General features: G+C 43.3%; 1 protein-coding gene and 1 long non-coding RNA gene across 2 annotated transcripts in view; one reads left to right on the top strand and one right to left on the bottom strand.

Annotated features, from left to right (window-relative positions):
* The window catches only part of LOC309397826, a 270,063-nt gene that overhangs the window by 36,655 nt on the left and 216,817 nt on the right, over positions 1-16,591 (top strand). The window lies entirely within an intron of this gene.
* The window catches only part of SLC16A2 (solute carrier family 16 member 2), a 78,062-nt gene that overhangs the window by 7,010 nt on the left and 54,461 nt on the right, over positions 1-16,591 (bottom strand). Inside the window, exons 2-4 of the mRNA XM_081964190.1 lie at positions 11,844-11,988; positions 5,526-5,985; positions 3,872-4,015 (exon numbers count right to left, since the gene is read on the bottom strand). Of these exons, the coding sequence (XP_081820316.1) occupies positions 3,872-4,015; positions 5,526-5,985; positions 11,844-11,988 (749 nt within the window). The remainder of the gene's footprint in view (positions 1-3,871; positions 4,016-5,525; positions 5,986-11,843; positions 11,989-16,591) is intronic.

The following is a 16,591-nucleotide window of genomic DNA, read 5'->3' as shown; positions in this document are numbered from 1 at the left end:
TGGCTTGGAATAAGACCATTTTTGTTGGACCTGTAGAAATATTGTGGGATCAAATCAGAGGTGGGATTCAGCCAGTTCTGACAGGTTCTGGAGAACCAGTAGCAGAAATTTTGAGTAGTTTGGAGAACCGGCAAATAGGCTGGCCCCACCCCCGCTGCCTCCCAGCTGATCTCCTTTTGTTGACCTGAACAGGAGAACGGAGCTGGAAAGCAGGTGAGTGGGGTGGGGAGGGAATGGGGACTTTGCAGTAACTTTCCCCTGCCATGTCTACAAAGCCACGCTCACAAAGCCACGCCCACAGAACCAGTAGTAAAAAAAATTTGAATCCCACCACTGGATCGAATGTTGATATGCGTTCCTAAATTGGCTGAAGAGCTACATAATCCTGCTTTTTCCTTCCATTTAATCATGTCTGATTCTTGGAGCCTGCCTGGACAAGCTCTTGCCGTATTCTTGTCAAGGCTTTTCAAATATGGATCATCTTTGCCTCCTTCCTAGGGCTGAGAGCGGGACTGACCCAAGACCACCCAACTGTCCCTCTACCTAGGACTGGGCTAGAATGTGTAAGTAGACCAGCACCTTAACCAAACACCCAACTGGTTCTTATACAGCACTGTATGCTCAGCTTAATTAAGTTCCTTTGCTAATGTTATTTGGTTATTCATGATAGAATGGACAGTATAAATGGGAAATTGTGGGAAGCAGCCAATTTGAAGAAGTTCTCTTTTTCTATGTACCCACATCAAAAACAATGCAGTGTTTCTGAGCATTAAAAGGACCTTCTGGTCACCATGCTGGTCATCACAGCTGCTTTTATTGCCTTCCTGCCTTCCTTTTCTCTGAGAGTTCAAGAAGACGTAGATGAAGGGAATATCTCTCTAATTTTACCGCTGCAAGAGTCTCGTGAGGTGGGTTGAGTAGATAGTCATCCAAGGAGGTCTATTATGACTGTAGGCTAGGCCCAGCATCTCAATCTCTGCATCTCTGCATTGCCTTTTGAATGAATAATAAATGAGCCATTTCTACTCTGACTGATTGATATGAAGACTTGCCTATTGGACAATCCAACAGTCAATCTTTTCTCTCCTTCTATGCCAGTGAGAAAACAGGCTACCAAAGTAATATTACTACAATATTGGGCAATATGGAGATTCCAAGTAGATTGTGTATGCTTATGCACATATTTTATTATTTATTTATTTGTAACATTTATTGGCTGGCCACCTTACCACTCTGAATCAACATGTATGACTATGACAAATGTATAGTTGCACTTTTGCCTCACTACACATTTTTAATAAGACTTTTAGTTGAAGTCTAAGACTTTCGCAGGATCTTGTCAAGATTGATTCGCACTTTCACCTACATTTTTCCTTCACTCACAGCTTGACAATAAGAGGGAGGGAGGGTGGATGGATGGAGTACAAAGGAGTGAGAAAGCTATTCAAGCATCCATCAGCACCTAGGACATTGCCGGCATCCCAAGGACACACCGAGCAGATGTCCCAGTGTGGCCAGTGTTCCTGTAACAAAATGAACAGAAGTTATTGGTGGACGTAATGGACTGTGGGTGGCCCATGGGAAGAGGGAGAGTGAACTATGCTTGCTTTGGTGCAAGAAATCCAGAGCTGGTTTTGCTTCTTCTGTGCTAATGTGGTTTATTCAGTAAAGTTTTATACTCTTAGTAAAATAGTGTCTCAAAAGTTCTATTTTCTGGATTCACCAACTGGACAGGTCCTTCTTCAAGCGAAATTGCAAAAGAATTCTAAAATAATTTTTAAAAACTAGATTCAGGAAAGGGAGAGGAGAAAGGAAAGTGAAGGCAATCCAAGGCATATCTTTGGTGTCCTGGAGGCTGGCCATTTTAGCAAGACGATAATGTTAATATTCTCTTCTGGCACATTAATCTTTCCAAAAGAATATTTATTTTGTTTCTGTTCCTTTGAGTTCAGAGGCCCATGAGGAAAAAAAGAGAACTTCATTTCATTTCCCAGCAGGCAATGAACTAATCAAGAGAACTTTCTGTAACTATAAAGTTCTGACTCTGTTTCCCGACCTTAACCTACACATTTTAAGATGTGTAGACTTTGCAGAATACCCCAACCAGGAATGGCTGGGGTATTCTGGGAGTTGAAGTCCACATGACTTAACATGGGTAAGGTTGAGAAACCCTGCTCTATAACCTAAACACTATGGTGACAGTTGTTTGCTCAAACTTTAAAAGAAAGCATGTGCTATGTCTCCACAGAAATCGGGCATAAGAACCTTAGAGAGAGAAGAAAACATACAAATGCAATCAGAAGCCACTTCTTAACATCTTGCATTTTTTCTTTTCTTTTTTCTATTTCTGTATTTTTCCTTTTATTTCTTTACTACGTATTCACTACCCCTTTTCCTTTCTTTCTCCTTTAAATATTGTTTTTATCTTGCAAAAACATCTTTAATAAAAATAGATAAATCAGGACATAAGAGAAGAAAGGGACACTTAGAGAAAATTTAAGCTGTGTTTTCTTTGACCTTCAATGAAGCAAATTTGTGTTCTGTAGAAGGATTCCAGAACAGAGTGAGCTTACATTTTCGGCCTTTTTGAAAATGTATCTTTTAAATTTAAAAAATAATTGAACATACCCATAAGTATGACTCTGTATTTCATCAGAAAACCTTCTTGGCTACACAATTTCCACATGTCAGAGTAAAATATACAGGAGAAAGCAATAGCAACAGCACTTACACTTATATACTGCTCCATAGTGCTTTATAGCCCTCTGAGCAATTTACAAATGTCAGCATATTGCCCCCCAACAATCTGGGTCCTCATTTTACTGACCTCAGAAGGATGGAAGGTGGAGTCAAACCTTGAGCCGGTCAGGATCGAACTCCTGACAGTGGGCAGATTTAGCCTGCAATACTGTGTTCTAACCACTGTGTCACTACAGTTCCTGAAAGCAATACACTATAGCAGTGTTTTTTCAATCTTCAAACGTTTTTCAACCTTCAAATGGAAATCCAAACATCAACCTTTAAGACATTTGGATTTCCACTCCCAGAATTCCCAGAATTCATCTGCCGATTTTGTTTAATTAACTGCAAAGAGGCAGCTGGATTGAAGTCTTGCAGAGATGCTCTATTTTTCTGTCTGTGGGCATCGAAGCATCTTTAGATCATGGCACAACCCTAAGGCAGAACTTAAAAAATGCCGCATTGACAAAGTTCTGCTCCATGAAAAATGGAATCTTCTTAAACAGAATAACAGACTTGGAAAGAAATTTGGAGGTCTTCTATTCCAACCCTTTGCTCAAATATTTCAGACAAATGGCTGTCCAATCTCAATACAATACAATAGCAGAGTTGGAAGGGACCTTGGAGGTCTTCTAGTCCAACTCCCTGCCTAGGCAGGAAACCCTATACTGTTTCAGACAAATGGCTATCCAACATCTTCTTAAAGACTTCCAGTGTTGGGGCATTCACGACTTCTGGAAGCAACTTCTGTTCCACTGATTAATTGTTTTAACTGTCAGGAAATTTCTCCTCAGTTCTAAGTTGCTTCTCTCCTTGATTAGTTTCCACCCATTGCTTCTTGTTCTACCTTCAGGTGCTTTTGAGAATAGTTTGACTCCCTCTTCTTTGGGGCAACCCCTGAGATATTGGAAGACTGCTATCCTGTCTCCCCTAGTCTTTCCTTTCATTAGACTAAGCATATCCAATTCCTTCAACCGTTCTTCATGTTTTCCCTCCAGCCCCCTCATCTTAAGTCATTTCCCCCAACAACACCTGTAGACGGTGGAGAATGTCTCATACAGAGATGAAAAAATCTGGAGGAAGTGCAAAGTAATCAATAAACGGGAATTTGAAATAAGCACTTATCTCTTACCTGCAAATATATTTTCTTCAATCCAGGGATGAGATCACCAATGGGCCCGGAGGCCAGCCGTCCAATTCCTGATGTTGCTCCTATGCAAACAAGCACAATCCAGGACTTTTCCTTTTCTTTGAATTGCTCTTCTACGAACTTCACCTGGAAAAGTGGAAAAGAGGCATCATCAGTCTTGCATTTCTTCTAACTAGCTTCAGAGTTGCTGGTTCCAAATTGGTAGATCCAGTGTGCATCTTGATAAAAAGTGACATTTACACATTGTTCTGGTTCTGTGTCATTTCACAAAAAAAGTTGGACATGCACAAAAAGGGGTTGATAACCCATGATTTGTGGTCTCCCCTTTGTATATTTTGGAGTGGTATGAATTTTAGGCCTGCTTTGTATTCCTTAAAGCAGGAGTCTCCAACCTTGGCAACTTTAAGACTTGTGGACTTTAACTCCCAGAATTCCTCAGCCAAGCTGGCTCAGGATTTCTGGGAGTTGAAGTCCACAAGTCTTAAAGTTGCCAAGGTTGGAGACCCCTGCCTTAAAGGTTTCCAAACTGAGCTCAGATTTCCATGGGGGTAGTTGAGGGGGTAATGGATAAAAGTCTAAGGCAGTGTTTCCTCAGCATTGCAACTTTAAGACATATGGACTTCAACTCCCAGAATTCCCCAGCCAGCATGGGGAATGGCTGTTGTCATTTGGAAGGGCTCAGGAATAGATGCGGACCTTCTGGAACATGGTCCTTTCATCCAAACGCCAGGTTGTCTGTGCCCCTTTTGGTCTTTTGTAAGGCCCTGAAGACCCCCTTTGGGTGTGTGGATAAGCCTACAATATCGTGGCTAAATTAACCGTTGTGTGATTTTTCTCAGCTGCTATAAATGCTATTTTTGATTTTTGTTTTGTTGCTTTCATCTCACTTTTAAGGATTGCATTGAAGACGGGCAGCCATATAAACTGAATGAATAAGTACAGGTAGTCCTCGACGTACGACCACAATTGAATCCAACATGTCTGTTGCTAAGTGCGACATTGGTTAAGTGAATTTTGACCCACTTTATGATCTTTCTTGCCACAGTTGTTAAGCGAATCACTGCAATTGTTAAGTTACTGACACAGTTGTTAAGTGAATCTGGCTTCCCCATTGACTTTGCTTGTCAGAAGGTCACAAAAGGGGATCACGTGACCCTGGGACACTGCGACCGTCATAAATGTGAATCAGTTGACAAGCATCTGCATTTTGATCAGGTGACCATGGGGATGCTGCAACGGTCATAAGTGTGAAAACGGTCATAAGTCACTTTTTTCAGTGCCATTGCAACTTTGAACGGTCGCTAACTAAAGTGTTGGGAGTTTGAGGACTAGCTGTAAATATTAGAAGACAACTTCAGACAAGGCTAAGATCATTTGAAGTGGGTGTCTATTAGTCCATAAGGGCAGAGAGTGCTGGACTTCCTCAGTAGAAGACCGCCAGCCCTGGGAGCGGCTGCAGAAGAAGGGACAGTTTGCTCCCACAGAGAGCACACCTGTGGTGCTGCTCCCTTAAAAGACCATCCCCATCCCTTTGGGACCCTCTCTGGATTCTTAGTCCGCTCTCCCTTCTGACATTGTCCCCTTCTCTCCCATAGGACGAGGAGCAAGCCCACCTCCCTTCTCCTCTCCATCTCACCAGATGCATGTAAGGGACAAAGTATCCCAGGATGGCAGTAGCTATGCCAAAAGCCCAAACTCGGTACGTCTTTCTTCGGAAGACTCGCAAGTTGAAATATTTCCGCATCTGTGACATGCATTGCTGCCTCCAGCTCCGGGTGTCTAGTTTGATCTCCCTATCTCGAGGACTTGAGACCGAGGGCAACATCGGGCGGAAGGTCAGCGACAAGAAGATCTGGACCAGCAGGAAGGCGCTCAGCATCTGGAAAGTGCGAGGGAGGCCAAGGGCCTTCCCCACGATTTTCAGGAGGAACGGGAGACCCATGGAGAAGAGGCAGCTGCCGGTCGTCACCAGTCCGTTGGCCAGACCGAGGCGTCGCTTGAAGTAGTGGCCCAGAATGACCAGGGATGGGTGGAAGGCGAAGGAGCTGCCACAACCAAAGAGGATTCCGTAGGTGAAGTAGCGGACCTCCAGGGACCTGTGGAAAAGAGAGGGCCACAATAGGGTTTGGTAAGAAATCCCACAGTGACTCTTCAGCGTTTTATCATTTAGAATGCAAAATTGGAGCAACAGAAGACTTAACAGAAGACTCTAGAAAGAGTGCAACAAAGATGATTTGAGGACTGGAAGTTAAAACATATGAAACCAGGGACGTGCGGTCAGGGGAGGCAGAGCCTCACCTTTCATCATGAAATAATAATATATAATAATAATATCCACGAGGGAGTTTCATATATATAAGAGGAAGAGGAGGGAGGAGGAGGAGCGTGCGCAGGGTGGTGCCAGCTGGGCAACTGGCGGAGGCAGGAGTGTTCTCGGAAGTGCCAATAACCTTCCTGCCTCCACTGTACTTTGCACGCTCCTCGCGACTGCAATAGACGTCCAGAAGTGGCAGGGGCTTGATGACGTCACTGCACCTGCCATGCGCGGATGGATGGAGGTAGCCAGAGTGGCGCCGAGGCAGTCCGGCGGACGAGCGACCGAAGATCAGGCTGCCTGATCCTCCATCGCTCGCTCGCTCGCTCTTTTGTCCGCCCGGACCCTTAGGCGCCACTCTGGTTACCTCCGTCCGGCCGCGCCCAGCAGCGACGTCGGCGATGTCATCAAGACGAAGTGGCTTGGAGGCAAAGTGCTTTTCTGTGCTTTTCTGTGCGTCTGGTGTTTAGGTAGATAGCTGGATGTCCTAAACGCCAGATGCACAGAAAAGCACTGAAAAGCAGCTGCTGTTGGGGATCGCAGAGTGCGAGCCGGCGGAGCGCGCTCAGGAAGGCGGGGAATGGGATCACATGTGCTGGTGGAGGAGGCAGCCTCAGCCTCCAGCACACGTGGTCCCATTCCCCGCCTTCCTGATGACATCACCAGCCTCACCAGCCATAAACCTCATCGCACGTCACTGTATGAAACAGTAACTGGGAATGTCTCGTTTAACAGGGGGGGGGAGACATGACAGCAGAGTCCCAATACTTGAGGGGCTGCCGCAGAGAAGAGGGAGCCAGTGTATTATCCAGAGCACCTGAAGGCAGGAGAAAAAGTAATGGATGGAAAATAAACAAGGAGAGATCCAACCTAGAAATACAGAGAAATTGCCTGACAGAACAATTAACCAGTGGAATGTCTTCCCTTCAGAAGTTGCGGGTGCTTCATCACTGGAGGTTTTTAAGAAGAGACTGGGCAGCCATTTCTCTGGAATGGTGTAAGGTTTCCTGCTTAAGCAGCAGGTTGGACTGGAAGACTTCCAAAGTACCTTCCAGCTCTGTTATTATTATGTTATTTTATTTTATTTGGTGTTTTGCTATGTTGCTCCAGTTGTCCGTCTCTTCATCTTGTAGGAAGTGTCCCAGTGGACATGTGTAATTGTAGGACCATTATCCTGTCATCATCCAACTACGTTACTCTACTCTACTCTGCAGGTAGTTGGTTGCTGGCTTAAGCTGTGCCATAGAAACACAGGAAAAGAAGAAGAGATCCCTTATTGGGTGGTGATTAGACATGTGCAAAAAGATGGGACCATGATAGAAAAGGGCATTGTTTGTTTATTTATTAGAAGTTTTTAATTCCCACCTTTATTACTTTATGAGTATCTCAAGGTAGCGAACAAACCTAATACTCCTGCTATGTTTTTCCCACAAAGTGTGAGGCGGGTTGGGCTGAGAGAAAGTGACTGGCCCAATGTCACCCATCTGGCTTTTGTGCCTGAAGTGGGACTTGAACTCACAGTCTCCTGGTTGCTAAGCCAGCCCTTTTATCACTACACCAAACTGGCTCTTTTGATTTTGGCTGTTTTCTCTTTTGTGCTTTTAAAATGCTTTTTAAAGTCTCTGTTTTCCTGATGCACAATTTCACCTGCTTTTTGTAAAATATACAAATGTAAATAAATAGCAGTATTTCCCAAGGCTAGGAGATATATCTGTCAATTTTAAATGCTCTGTGATTTAAACCACTTTGATTAATAACATCAACACTGAGAACCATGGACAGTGAGAAGGTGAGAGGAAAAAGTATTGGAAATTTATGCTTCAACAATTAAGGCACATGGACTTTGGCGATAAATCTATAAATATGTTCAAGGCAATATACACTAAGCAGGAGGTTAAAGTGATCGTGAATGGCAAGGTGACTTAAACTTTCACAATCCAAAAAGGCACAAGGCAAGGCTGCCCATTATCTCCACAAGCAAATCAAAGGACTGGAAATTAAAAGAGAAAAGTATAAATTACAAGCATTTGCAGACGATCTAGTTTTTATTTTAGAGGAACCACTAAAAGCAGGCCCGAGACATATAGAGAAAGTGGAGGAATACGGGGAAGTAGCCGGACTAAAACAAGGAAAAAACCAAAATGATAGTCAACAATATGACAAATAAACAGGAGGATGAACTAATAAAGGGAATGAACATCCAGATAGTGAAAAGGTGAAATATCTACAAATTTATTTAACAGCAAGGTGTATAACAATTAAAGAGGACAACTACACAAAACTAACAAACCAAATTAAGTTGGACATGGAGAGATGGAAATATCTGCAACTTTCTTTAGTGAGCAGAATAGCTGCAATAAAAATGAGCATTCTATCGAAGATACTCTTTTTATTTCAAAATATAGCCATAAAATTAGAGAAAAAATATTTCCAGGAATAAAATAATGTTGAAGTCTATATGGCAAGGAAAAAAACTGAGAATTAAATTGAAATTATTGCAAGAATCAAAAGGGAAGGGAGGGCTTCGTCTGCCTGATGGAATTGTACCATCAAGATGCTGTACTCACATGGGTAAAAGAGTGGATAGCTTTACGGCATAGGAGATTATTACTATTGGAGGGTCAGGATATGCAACTAGGGTGGGATTTCTTTGGTACCGGAGAAGCACAGCACATCCATACTTTCAAAGGCTTTACATAAGAAATGCATTATTAGCAGTGTGGAATAAACTCAAACAACAAAATCATATAAAAATACTAGTCTGGCTCTCCACCTTAGAAGCATTGATACACCCAAGCCTTATAAATATGGAAATAAATGTTTCATATAAGGATATATTAAACGAGAAGGGTGAATTGAAAACCAGATTAGAATCAAAGAACAAGAGGTGGAATTGGAGTAGTGGTCATACCTGCAAATGCAATCATGTTATGTGAAGGATGTGAAAGTATGGGGTATCTATAGAGAACTAATGAAATTAGATAAATTATTAGTGGGGACTTTCAGAAAAGGAGATAATAAGGAAGATATGAGTATGCGCAGAAATGGATAGACTAACATTAGAATTAAAAAACAAAGGAGAGACAGAATATTATGACACATAGAACAGATTTTATCAGTGGCTGGAAGCACGAGGTTGGAGTTGGAGCATGAAAAAATTAGGCTAAGTAGACCTGGAATGAGATATTATATATGTATTAGAATGAATTCGTTGGTCAAAAATAATTGTACAAGACTAGCACTGTATAAGTAGTATATAGGTTATTTGTCTTTCAATTTGGATTCTATGGGGGAATGAAACGCCAGGACAATCACACTATGTTCAATATAATATGTAAATAATAAAAATGTTTTTTTTTTTAAAAAAAGAGGAAAAAGTATAATTCCATTCAGATGGACAGAGTGATTTGTAGTTGAATCTCTGTAAAAAAAAACTTGTGTCTTTCTATGTTGTGTGAACATGATGTCAGGTTATGTCGCAATATCATTTATACATCATCTCACATGAATAGAGCTAATGTGGCCTGTTAACCTGGTTGAGGGTATGGTGGAAAACCAATATAATGTTCTTTTTTATAAGAAGTTCAGCAGAGGAAGGAATTACACATAGTCCTTGCTTACTGACGAGGAGGTTGTCAGGTTCGGAAAGAGGATTTTCAAAACCCACCAAAGGAAAACCACTGAGTGTGTAATTCTTGAAGTCAGTAACTTGTAGGGGTCTCTCCATGCTTTTGAGTCTCTTCTGAAGAAGCTCTCTCTGCTTTTCTTATGCCATCTGCCTGCCTTAAACCTCACCGAATTTGATGGGACAATTGCTGCCACCACTGAATAAGCCTGTGGTGCAGGGGTTTTAAATAGAATCTGAAATTAATACCAAACCACTGCTATGTTTACACAATCCCTCAACTGCAAATAATTTGAACTGAGTTGTTGGCTCTAAAAATTAGCCCAATTAGGGAGGATTGCACAAACATTGCACCATTTTAAAAACAGAATAACAAGATTATTAACATTTATTTTCATATTTTTCCAGGAAATTCTTCAGTTGAGTAACTAGGCTATGATTTATTTTAAGTCTGAATAATTTTAACTGTGCTTGAGGAAAGTTGTGAAAAGTCCAAAGAACAGCCAAGGACAAAGCTAGAGATGTTTCAAAGGGATAAGAATGAACAGGAGAGGAAACCAATGTTTTGAACCAGAGCCATGTACTGCATAGGAGAAGATAATGTGAGATAAATGTATTCTTCTCCCAAAAAAACTTTGCTTAATATCCTGATATTTAGAGCACATAGCCAAATCAAGTCAACAAATATAATTTGTCTTCATTCCAATTTATAAGAAAACACAAATCTCCTTTCTTTAAAAAGAAAGCATTTTATTAATGGTGTCAATTTGGAATAGCATTTCTTTTAAAAGCTAAACAATCTGGATGAAAACATTTTGGACAGCCCAGTGAGTGCAATAAATCAGAGAGAGCCAAGCAATTCAAAAGAGAATAAGTTGGCTTGAGCCAAATTTGCTGGTAGTCCAATGATCTCCCCAGTTTTCAAATCGACAAACATCCTTTCCAAGGGATAAAGATTTCTAGCCGGGCCTTTCTGTGCCTTGGACAGGCAGATATCTGGAGCTTCTGCCATCTAGGACTCTCTTAGCTGGGCTAAAAAATGCAGATGACTGCTTGTGAAGGAACGTCGGCCTGGTGCTGGAAGGCATGAGGCGCAAAGGAAGGACTCAGGGGTGGCTGAGGGAAACGATGCAGGGTTCTGTTATTCTACCCTGCAACGAGAAGAGCCTTCCAGGAATCCTTGCTGTTGCCTCTTTCTTGACCTGGCTGGCCTGAGGGGGCTGATATCAGGAAAGGGCAGCCAAGGGAACCTCCTGGGGATTTCTGTAGGCCAGCCATGGTTGCCTGATCCCCATCCCCAGCCAGAGCAGGCCAGCTGGAGGCCAGAGGGTGCACCTGACCTTTTAGTGGTATGGCAGGAGCAAAAAGGGAAGCTTATGAGGGGGGAGGAAGATGATGCACCTTGAATGGCAGGGCAGGAGCCACTGAGAAATAAATAAATGAAGAAATAAAGCGAGAGAGGGAGGAAGGAAAAAAGGAAGGATAAAGAAAATGAAGAGAATGTAGGAAGAAAGAGGGGAAGGGAGGGAGGAAGCATAAGGGAAATGGGAAAGACAGGGAAGGATGGATGGATAAAGAAAATGAGGACAGGGAATGTAGAAGAAAGAGGGGGAGTAGGGAGGAAGCATAAAGGAAATGAGAAAGACAGGGAGGGAGGGAGAGAGGGAAGGAAGGAAGGAAGGAAGGGCAGAAATAATAGGAAGGAGGGAATGGGGGGAGCCATGGTTTTGGAGCTGAGGTGGTCCTGGTGTGGAGAATGTCCCCTTTCAGAAATCCCGGGGGTTGTTGTTCAGTTAGGACATCATGCTGACATTTTATAGAGCTCATCTGTTTATTGACAATGGTGTCCTTCATGAGCACCAAGCCTGGGAGGTGTCTAAGTTTTGTACCCTCTGCCTGGGGGGGGGGGGGAGATGGGGCTTGCTTTGGTTGGAGGGTTCAGAGATTGGAAGAGCCCTTCAGATCTTTTCTGGTGAGCCTTTCGGGGCCCCCCACCCTCCACTTCAGAACCTTACTTGGTGAAGGAACTGGAGAGGAGGCCAATGAAAGCTATGGCGGCTCCCGAGGCAGCAGTGGTCCGGCATCCGATCCGATCGGTGAAGATGCTGACGATGGGAGAGCAGAAGAAGACCATCCCCATGCCGATGGATCCAACCAAGGCTGCAGGAGGAGAAAAGAAAGGAAAGGGGTGTCAGCAATGGTGGTCACCCCACGGAATGGGTCAGGAAGTCAGGGAGAAGCCCAGCATGGCTGGTGGCTTGGAGAAGGAAAGCACGCTGGAACGGGGTCCCCTCCTTGGAATCTCCACCTGTAAGGTAGTCTATGTTGAGAAAGTGGCCCCGAGGCCCTCCTAGGCCTTTTCCATGGCTGGGAGTAGACTCAAACCCGAGTCCCGTTTGTCAAGAGTCCAAGTCTTTTTTTATTTACCGTATTTTTCAGAGTATAAGATGCACCGGAGTATAAGACACACCAAGGTTTTGAGGAGTCAAATTAAAAAACGGCCCGTTTTTTCGTGGAAACAGGCCTGTTTTTTTAGGAGGCTTGTAGAGTGCTCCTGGGGTCTGGGGGGGGGGGGGCAAAACTGAGCAAAAACCGGTCCATTTTTCACTCATTTCTGCCCTCCCCAGTCCCCAGGAGCACTCCGCAAGGCTCCTAAAGACTATGCACGGCCATTTTGGGGAAGGGGCGGGGTCTCCGGGAGGCCAAAAATGCTATATTCAGTGTATAAGATGCACCCAGATTTTCAGCCTCTTTTTTGAGGGGAAAAGGTGTGTCTTATATTCTGAAAAATACGGTATTTACTTATTTGAACCATCATTTGCTCATGAAAAAAGCTTCTCGGTTTTAAATGCATCCGCCGCTGGCTGTAAATCTGAATTGATTTAATGCAACCCCTGGATTACTTCACTGCAAGGTGACTTCCCTGGCTGGTAGATCCAGCCAAGTCTCTGGGCTTGGCCCAGATCTCCAGGGGCCTTCGGTTCACAGCCAACGCAGCGTTGGATCAGAAGGGACCAAGCCTTATGCTGGGCTTTCCCATTTCACCCTGACAAACCCTTCATTTCTCCATTCCCAAGCAAGGCTTCCACTGAACGAGACGACCGAATCTCTGATTTTTTTTTAAAAAAAGATTTTATTGGTTTGTTTTTCCAGAAGGAGAAAAGGAAAAGGGAAGTTATGTTTTATGCTTATCTCTCTCCATCCCCCCCACCTCAATCCACTGAAGTCACGACAAAAATATCCCCTTGAAGTAACCACTCAATCCGTCACTGCGAGGGACCTTCAAGCGTGATCGTGAGAAAGCGTCTGCTCGGGGGATTTGGCATTTCCCCTCCCCCCCCAGGACAGGAAGGGGGCACAATAGCTGGACAGCCAGCCTGCTGGTGCAAAGGCTGCCGCACATCCTCAGCCCTGGCTGGAAACAGCATCGGCCCTCAGCGGGCCAGACAAAGCAACGCCCCGAGAGAGGAAGGGACACTTTTCTCGCTCGTCGTTGCAGAGCAGGACTTAGAAATGTTCCTTTTACAGGTAGTCCTCGATTTATGGCCACAGTTGAGCTCAAGAGTTTTGTGGTAATCAAGGCAGCTGTTAAATGAGCTTTGCCCCATTTTACGACCTTTCTTGTCACCGTTGTTAGGTCAATCACCACAGTTGTAGCACAGTTGTGAGTGAATATGGCTTCCTCATTGACTTTGCTTGCCAGAAGGTCGCAAAACGGAACCACGCGACTCCGTTGACACAGCCACTGCCATGAGTCAGTTGCCAAGCATCCGAATTTTGATGACATAACCACGGGGATGCTGCAACATTTTTAAGTGGAAAAATGGTCATAAGTCAAACAGTCTTTGGTCACTAAATGAACTTCTGTAAATCGAGGACTACCTGTAATCACACAATCCCCTTCTGATGGACTACTAAGCCATCTCGATTGGAAAAAGCAAGCACTGAGCTACCTATCTTGGAAAGATATTATGGGATGTCTTCTGAAATGGTCCTGACCTTAGCAGGGATTTGGAGAAATGAGTTGCATCCAACCAGAAGGAAAAACAACAAGAATAATAAAATGTTTCTGTTTAGGCATATAATCTGGAGTGGAAATTTGATTGTACAGTTATGGCCATCTTCATTTTTTTAACCAGTTATGGCCACCTCTGCATGTGGTATCACCCTGCTTACTTTATGACAATGTTATTATGGGCTTGCAGAAGAGGTACATACTAACTGTCCCCCCAGGGTATCTGCAGAAGATGGGGGGAGGGAATTCAAGATAATGGGCATGACGGTGAGATCAAAGCAATACGCAAAAGGGACACTCGTATTTTAGTGACACTTTGGGTGGCTAGCAGATTGACTCTACATTCTGCCGAGTCTCATTCCAAGTTGACTTGCTATGTACTAACAGAGGCATTTCTAGTTTCACAGGTCAGTAATTCATTGCCCCAATTTAACACAGCTCATCTCTCAAGTATGAACTGGAAACTTAATTATTCTTTAGAATTATGACTTTAAAATCCTTGCTCTGCTACGAGTCAGCTTGAGTCCAAAGAAGATCTTGCAAAATTGCACCCCGTGTCTCATTCTTGAGGGTGTTGTAACAGATCAATGTGAAGGATTAACGTAAAGGATATGAAAGTCTATTGCAGGATTTCCCAACAGCATGGCTGGCTGGGGAATTCTCACATGCCTTAAAGTTGCCATGGATGGGAGATTTTGGTCTACTGTTTATACAAAAAATGAATGGTCATCATCAAACTATTTGCTCATGGTGGGGAAGATCCCCAAACTGCCTTCTACTCAATCACTTTTCATTGATCTGAAATCCTCATTTTCACTGTTCTTTAATAGGCTGTGCCCGGGAGTGGGCTGGGGGTTGGGGACCCCTATTCTAGCCAACCAATACTTCCCTCAGTCAGATGTTTCCCAACTGAACAAAGCTAAAAAAAGTTGCTAAGCTGTCTTTGAGAAGCTTTGGCAGAAGAAGAAATCAGCAAGAATGCTTCCAAACTCTGCAAATGTCCCAACTTCTTGTGCCTCGAATGAGTTAACTGGTGAGTTCAGATGTCCAGTCAAAGTGGCATCTACCTCTTTTCAAATATGGGGAGAGCATCATTCAAATGGGAAACAAAGACATTCTTCCAGATGTGCTGTGTCCATCTACAGCCTCTTCTTTGGAAGTCTAGCGATAAATACTTGGATAAGCTTAGGCCAGGGGTCCCCAAACTTGGCAACCTTAAGACTTGTGGACTTCAATTCTGGGAGTTGAAGTCCACAAGTCTTAAAGTTGCCAAGTTTGAAGACCTCTGGCTTAGACCCAGCAAAAGAAAAACTGTGAGCTAAAAGCTAAAAACAAGTCAGCTTCCTCCAACCCACCTCATTAGATACCTGGAGAGTGCTGGCACTTGTAGCCAAACTTCTTTGGGGCAGAAGGTTTGGAGATGAGGTCCTTTTGAGCAAACTTCTACTTGGGAGGCCTCCTGTCTAAGAAGGATTTTGAAGCCGCAGCAGGCAGGTAAAAACTTAAGTTACAGGAACCCCTTTTTCATTTCTCTGGAAGAGAACTAATGCCCCTGGCTTCTCTGCTCCAAACAAGCCAGCTTTTTGGCTTAGCAAAGTCAACATTTTCTGGGTTTCCTGTCCCACATCTCTAAAAGATAAATCTGAGGAAACTCAACTTTCTCTAGAGAGCCAAATAAGAATGAAGCTGACTTGGATGACGGTTTCTGTTTAAAAACAAAATTGGCTGACAAGCTGAAATCTGGGAATAGCAATAAAAAGGTTTGTTGTTTGTTGAGCTGTTAGAATTGCCATGTGCAACCGAGCAAAATTGCCAAACCCCACCGGACTGTGGTTAAACGGTCTTTTTTCAGTTTTACGAAATCCTATCAATTCGATGTTTGTAGTAAATTCCAGACTCAGATTGTTCTGTTCCAGGCAGTCTTTGCTTATAAAACCCTTTTGCATATAATAGCCACAACTCCTCTGTACCATAAACATTCACATTTTGTGTACATTTCACACCGTCAATGTAGACCAATCTATAGAAACTCATGATGCCACCCGGCTGAATTTATTAATCATGGAGGTGCACTACTTGATTTGCTTGCAACAAACTAACATGGCTTTTCTTGCTTCACTTGCAACAAACTGACATGGTTTTTCTTTGTGTTGACTGCCACAGACTAACATGGTTTCTTTTGCTTTGGTTGAAACACACTAACATGATTTCTTTTGGTTTGCTTATAAAAGACTAACATGTTGTTGTTTTTTGGTTGCAACAGACTAAAGTGGTTTCTCCTGCTTTTGCTGCAACAGATTAATAGACTTGCTTTGATTGCAATGGACTAACTTGATTTCCCGGACATCAAGTGGGCAGTTCCCTTGAGCATATATACCCAGATCAATCACATATTAAGTTATCCAGACCAGTGGAATTTTCCTTCCAGGATCTGAAAACAGACCCTGTCAAATAAGGATGTAGAGACTGTGGAAAGAGTGCAGAGAAGAGCAAAAAGGATGATCAGGGGGAGAAGAAGAGTTGCAGGACCTGGGGATGTCTAGTCTAGTGAAAAGATGGACTAGGGGTGACATGATAACAGTCTTCCAATATTTGATGGGTTTCCACAGAGAAAAGGGGGTCGACCTATTCTCCAAAGCACCTGAAGGCAGGACAAGAAACAATGGATGGAAACCGATTAAGGAGAGAAGCAACCTAGAACTGAGAAGAGCTGTCACTTCCTGGCAGCAAGAACTAATGGAACAGTCT

The sequence above is a fragment of the Natrix helvetica genome (assembly GCF_964273705.1).
Source record: "Natrix helvetica genome assembly, chromosome: 11".
NCBI lineage: Eukaryota > Metazoa > Chordata > Lepidosauria > Squamata > Natricidae > Natrix > Natrix helvetica.
Note: the sequence above shows the minus strand (reverse complement) of the source record. Positions and strands in the feature narration are given on the sequence as shown.